Below are 6,076 nucleotides of genomic sequence, written 5' to 3'. Positions count from 1 at the left end.
GAGGGGGCCATCCTGCCTGTGCTGTCCTCTCTCCCACCCCAGATGCAGATGGCCCAACAGGCGCAGCTCCGCCAGGAGACGCAGCTCCTCCAGCAGACCTTCCTGACCGAGAAGGACGCCCTGCTGCAGAAGGAGAGGTTCATCGAGGAGGAGAAAACGAAGCTGGAGAAGCTCTTTAAAGACGAGGTGAACAAAGCCCAGAACCTGAAGGCAGAGCAGGAGCGGCAGCAGAAGGAGATGGAGCAGGAGAAGCAGCAGCTGAAAGCCATGCTGGACGAAGCCAAGAAGCATCAGCAAGAGGCAGAGGAAAACGTCCGGCACAAGCAGGAGGAGCTGCAGCAGCTGGAGAGACAGCGGCAGCAGCAGGAGAAACTCCTGGAAGAGGAGAACAAGAAGCTCAGGGAGAGGCTCGAGCAGATGCAGGAAGAGTACAAGGCCGCCCTGGCCCAGACCCGAGAGATCATGATCCAGACGGATGACCTGCCTGCGGAGACCACGGTTACGATGACGCAACTGCCCGATATCAAAGCTGTGCCCAACGGCAGGGACGCGGTAGATGGCTTGGCGCAGAACGGGGAGCCAGAGTTTGCATTCGACGGCATCCGCCAGAAGGTGTCCGCAGAGAAGCTGGCCAACGCCGGCATTTTGAGCAAGGAGAACTTAGACAAGTTGGCGAAGGGCGTGGTGAGCGTTGGCGAGCTCTCGCAGAGGGAAGACATCAAGAAGTACCTGCAGGGCAAGAGCAGCATTGCTGGCCTGTTAATCAAACCCACCGATCAAAAGATGAGCATCTATGAAGCCATGAAGAAGCAGCTGCTCAGCCCGGGCACCGCGCTGGTCCTCCTGGAAGCGCAGGCTGCCTCCGGCTTCATCATCGACCCTGTGCGGAATGCGAGGCTCTCAGTGAACGAGGCGGTGAGGGAGGGGGTGATTGGGCCAGAACTGCACAACAAGATGCTGTCTGCCGAACGGGCTGTAACCGGCTACAAGGACCCCTACACCGGCGACCAGATCTCCCTCTTCCAGGCCATGAAGAAGGAGCTCATCGTCAAGGAGCACGGCATCCGCCTGCTGGAGGCCCAGATCGCCACCGGCGGCATCATTGACCCCATCAACAGCCACCGCCTGCCCGTAGAAGCTGCCTACAAGCGGGGCTACTTTGACCAGGAGATGAACCAGATCCTCTCCGACCCCAGCGACGACACCAAGGGCTTCTTCGACCCCAACACCCAGGAGAACCTCACCTACATGCAGCTCATGGAGCGGTGCGTGACTGACCCGGACACGGGGCTGTGCCTCCTGCCGCTCACTGACCAGGCAGCCAAAGCAAGAGAGCTGGTCTACACCGACAAAGAGGCTAAGGACGTCTTTAAGAAGGCTACGGTGACGGCACCATTCGGCAAGTTCCAAGGGAAGACGGTGACCATCTGGGAGATCATCAATTCTGAATACTTCACTGAGGACCAAAGGCGGGACCTGATCCAGCAGTACAGGACTGGCAAGATCACGGTGGAGAAGATCATTAAGATTGTCATCACGGTTGTGGAGGAGAGCGAGAGAAAGAGCCAGATGTGCTTCGAGGGCCTCCGGGCCCCCGTGCCTGCCGCGGAGCTGCTGGAAAGCAAAATCATCAACAAAGACCTCTACAACCAGCTGCACCAGGGCAAGAAGTCTGTGAAGGACGTGGCGGAGATGGAGTCGGTGCGGCAGTACCTGAAGGGCACGGGTGCCATTGCCGGCGTCTTGGTGGAGTCGACTGGCCAGAAGCTCACCTTCTATGACGCCCTGAAGAGAAACCTGCTGAAGCCAGCGATTGCCCTGTCCCTGCTGGAAGTGCAGGCTGCCACCGGCTACATCATCGACCCCGTGAGGAACAAGCTGCTCTCTGTCGATGAGGCGGTGAAGGCTGAGGTGGTGGGGCCGGAGTTCCATGAGAAGCTGCTGTCCGCAGAGAAGGCTGTGACCGGCTACAAGGACCCCTACACGGGCCAGACGGTTTCCCTCTTCCAAGCAATCAAGAAGGGCCTCATCCCCAGCGACACCGGGATGCGTCTGCTGGACGTCCAGCTCGCCACTGGAGGCATCATTGATCCCGTGACCAGCCACCGGCTCCCGCTCGAGGTCGCCTACAAGAGGGGCTACTTCGACCCGGAGATAAACGCGGCTCTCTCCGAGCTCCGAGATGACACCAGGGCCTTCTATTGTCCCAACACCCAGGAGCACCTCACCTATGCCCAGCTGCAGAAGAAGTGCCACCGTGACAAGCAGACTGGCTTCTGCCTGCTGCCCCTGTCGGACAAGGCCATCCAGTCACAGCAGGAGGAGGTCTACACGGACAGCCAGGCGAAGGAGTGCTTTGACAAGGCAACCGTGGAGGTCCCAGTGGGCAGCATGAAGGGGCAGACGATGACCATCTGGGAGCTGATCCACTCCGAGTACTTCACGGAAGAGCACAGGCGGGAGCTCCTCCGACAGTACAAGACTGGCAAGGTGACCATTGAGAAGATCATCAAGATCGTGATCACCATCATCGAGGAGGCAGAGACCAAAAAGCAGGAGAAGCTGACCTTCAGCGGGCTCCGGGCACCCGTGCCAGCCAGCGAGCTGGTGGAGTCCCGCATCATCAGCAAAGCCCAGTACGAGCAGCTGAAGGAAGGCAAGAAATCGGTGAAGGAGCTCGCTGAGACGGATGCGGTGAGGAGATTCCTGCATGGCAGCGACTGCATTGCTGGCGTCTATGTGGAGGCGACCAAGGAGAAGCTGAACATCTACGAGGCCATGAAGAGGAACCTGCTGAGGCCCAGCACCGCCGTGGTCCTCCTGGAGGCCCAGGCAGCGACCGGGTTCTTGATCGACCCTGTGAAGAACCGGAAACTCTACGTCAACGAGGCCGTGAAGGCTGGTGTCGTCGGGCCTGAACTGCACGAGAAGCTGCTGTCCGCCGAGAAGGCTGTCACTGGGTACAAGGACCCCTACTCGGGCAACACCATCTCCCTCTTCCAGGCCATGAAGAAAGGGCTCATCGTCAAGGAGCACGGCATCCGCCTGCTGGAGGCCCAGATCGCCACTGGCGGCATCATCGACCCCGTGCACAGCCACCGCCTGCCCGTGGAGGTGGCCTACAAGCGAGGCTACTTCGACGAGGAGATGAACCGCACCCTCTCCGACCCCAGTGACGACACCAGGGGCTTCTTCGACCCCAACACCAACGAGAACCTCACCTACATGCAGCTGAAGGAGAGGTGCATTGAGGATCCTGAGACGGGCCTGTACCTGCTGCCTCTGCGGGAGCCCGAGAAGCCTACGGTGGTGGAGACCACCCAGGTCTACACAGAGGCAGAGACGCGGAAGGTGTTTGAGGAGACGCAGGTGGACATCCCGGTGGGCAGCCGGGCGGGCTCCTCCATGTCGCTGTGGGAGATCATGCACTCGGACCTGCTGCCTGAGGAACAGCGGAAGCAGCTCCTGGAGGAGTTCCAGTCGGGCCGTGTCTCCAAGGAGCGCTTGATCATCATCATCGTCGAGATCATCGAGAAGACCGAGATCATCCGGCAGCAGAATCTCATGTCCTACGACTACGTCCGGCGCCGCATCACAGCCGAGGACCTCTACGAGGCCAAGATCATCTCTCTAGACATCTACAACCTGCTGAAGCAGGGCTCCAAAACCTTCCGGGAGCTCCTGGATGTGGAGACTGTCTGGAGGTACCTCTATGGGTCGGGCTGCGTGGCTGGCATCTACATCCCCTCTTCCAAGCAGAAGCTAAGCATCTACCAGGCGCTGAAGAAGGGGCTGATCAACTCCGAAGTGGCCCGCTCCCTCCTGGAGGCCCAGGCTGCCACCGGTTTCATGATTGACCCCACAAAGAATGAGATGCTGACCGTCGACGAGGCGGTCAGGAAAGGCCTGGTGGGGCCTGAAATCCATGACCGGCTCCTGTCAGCGGAGAGGGCCGTGACCGGCTACCGAGACCCCTACAGTGAACAGAAGATTTCTCTCTTCCAGGCCATGAAGAAAGATCTCATTCCCAGCGAAGAGGCCCTCAAGCTCCTGGACGCCCAGATAGCCACCGGCGGTGTCATCGACCCGCACCTGGGCTTCCATCTGCCCCTGGAGGTGGCGTACCAGCGGGGCTTCATCAACAAGGACACGTACGACATGCTGTCTGAGCCCAGCGAGGTGCGAAGCTATGTGGACCCCTCCACGGAGGAGAAGCTCAGCTACACGCAGCTCCTGAAGCGGTGCCGGAAGGACGAGAACAGTGGGCTCCTCCTGCTCCCACTCTGCGACACGAGGAAGCTCACCTTCCGGGGGCTGCGGAAGCAGATCACCGTGGAGGAGCTGGTCCGTTCGCAGGTGATGGATGAAGCCACAGCCCAGCGCCTCCAGGAGGGCCTCACCTCCATCGAGGAGGTCTCCAAGAACCTGAAGAAGTTTCTGGAGGGCACCAGCTGCATCGCTGGCGTCTTTGTGGACTCCACGAAGGAGCGGCTGTCCGTGTACCAGGCCATGAAGAAGGGCATCATCAGGCCAGGCACCGCGTTCGAGCTCCTGGAGGCGCAGGCAGCCACAGGGTACGTGATTGACCCCATCAAGGGCCTCAAGCTGACAGTGGAGGAGGCTGTGCGGATGGGCATCGTGGGCCCTGAGTTCAAGGACAAGCTGCTCTCTGCTGAGAGGGCGGTCACCGGCTACCGGGACCCCTACTCCGGAAAGCTCATCTCGCTCTTCCAGGCCATGAAGAAGGGTCTGATCCTGAAGGACCACGGGATCCGCTTGCTCGAGGCCCAGATTGCAACAGGAGGCATAATTGATCCCGAGGAGAGCCACCGCCTCCCTGTGGAGATTGCCTACAAGAGGGGCCTCTTCGACGAAGAGATGAACGAGATCCTCCTGGATCCCAGCGATGACACCAAGGGCTTCTTTGACCCAAACACGGAGGAGAACCTCACCTACCTGCAGCTCATGGAGCGGTGCATCACTGACCCGGAGACCGGCCTCTGCCTCCTGCCCCTGAAGGAGAAGAAGCGGGAGAGGAAGACCTCCTCCAAGTCCTCCGTCCGCAAGCGCAGGGTGGTGATCGTCGACCCGGAGACGGGCAAGGAGATGTCGGTGTACGAAGCCTACCGCAAGGGCCTCATTGACCACCAGACCTACCTGGAGCTGTCGGAGCAGGAGTGCGAGTGGGAGGAGATCACCACCTCCTCCTCTGACGGCGTGGTGAAGTCAATGATCATCGACAGGCGCTCGGGCCGCCAGTATGACATCGATGATGCCATTGGCAAGGGCCTGATTGACCAGTCGGCCCTGGACCAGTACCGCTCGGGCACCCTCTCCATCACCGAGTTCGCAGACATGCTCTCCGGCAACATGAGCGGCTTCCGGTCACGGTCGTCCTCCGTGGGATCCTCCTCCTCCTACACCGTCAGCCCGGCCCCCACCCGAACACAGATCTCCATGTGGAGCGACCCGACCGAGGAGACTGGGCCGGTGGCAGGCATCCTGGACACGGACACCCTGGAGAAGGTGTCCATCACGGAGGCGATGCGCCGCAACCTCGTGGATAACATCACGGGGCAGAGGCTGCTGGAAGCCCAGGCCTGCACGGGGGGCATCATTGACCCCAATACCGGGGATAAGTGCTCCGTTGCTGACGCCGTGAACAAGGGCCTGGTCGACAAAATCATGGTGGACCGCATCAACCTGGCACAGAAGGCCTTCTACGGCTTCGAGGACCCGCGGACCAAGACGAAAATGTCAGCGGCCCAGGCCCTGAAGAAGGGCTGGCTGTACTACGAGGCCGGGCAGCGCTTCCTGGAGGTCCAGTACCTGACGGGGGGCCTGATCGAGCCCGACGTCGAGGGCCGCGTCTCCTTGGACGAGGCGCTGCAGAAGGGCACCATCGACACGCGCACGGCCCAGAAGCTGCGGGACGTCAACACCTACTCCAAGTATCTCACCTGCCCCAAAACCAAGCTCAAGATCTCCTACAAGGACGCGATGGACCGCAGCATGATCGAGGACGGGACTGGCCTGCGGCTGCTGGAGGCCTCCTCCCAGTCCAGCAGGGCTACTA

The 6,076-nt window shown here is 60.6% G+C and overlaps 1 protein-coding gene across 1 annotated transcript in view; it reads left to right on the top strand.

The window, feature by feature from the left end:
- The window catches only part of LOC104128544 (plectin), a gene marked incomplete at both ends in the record, with an annotated part of 7,627 nt that extends 1,552 nt beyond the window's left edge, over window positions 1–6,075 (top strand). Inside the window, one exon of the mRNA XM_009641360.2 lies at window positions 43–6,075. Coding sequence (XP_009639655.2) covers window positions 43–6,075 — 6,033 coding nt within the window. The remainder of the gene's footprint in view (window positions 1–42) is intronic.
- Between the last annotated feature and the right edge of the window lies 1 nt (window position 6,076).

The sequence above is a fragment of the Egretta garzetta genome, unplaced genomic scaffold (assembly GCF_000687185.1).
Source record: "Egretta garzetta isolate BGI_Z169 unplaced genomic scaffold, ASM68718v1 scaffold1446, whole genome shotgun sequence".
NCBI lineage: Eukaryota > Metazoa > Chordata > Aves > Pelecaniformes > Ardeidae > Egretta > Egretta garzetta.
Note: the sequence above shows the minus strand (reverse complement) of the source record. Positions and strands in the feature narration are given on the sequence as shown.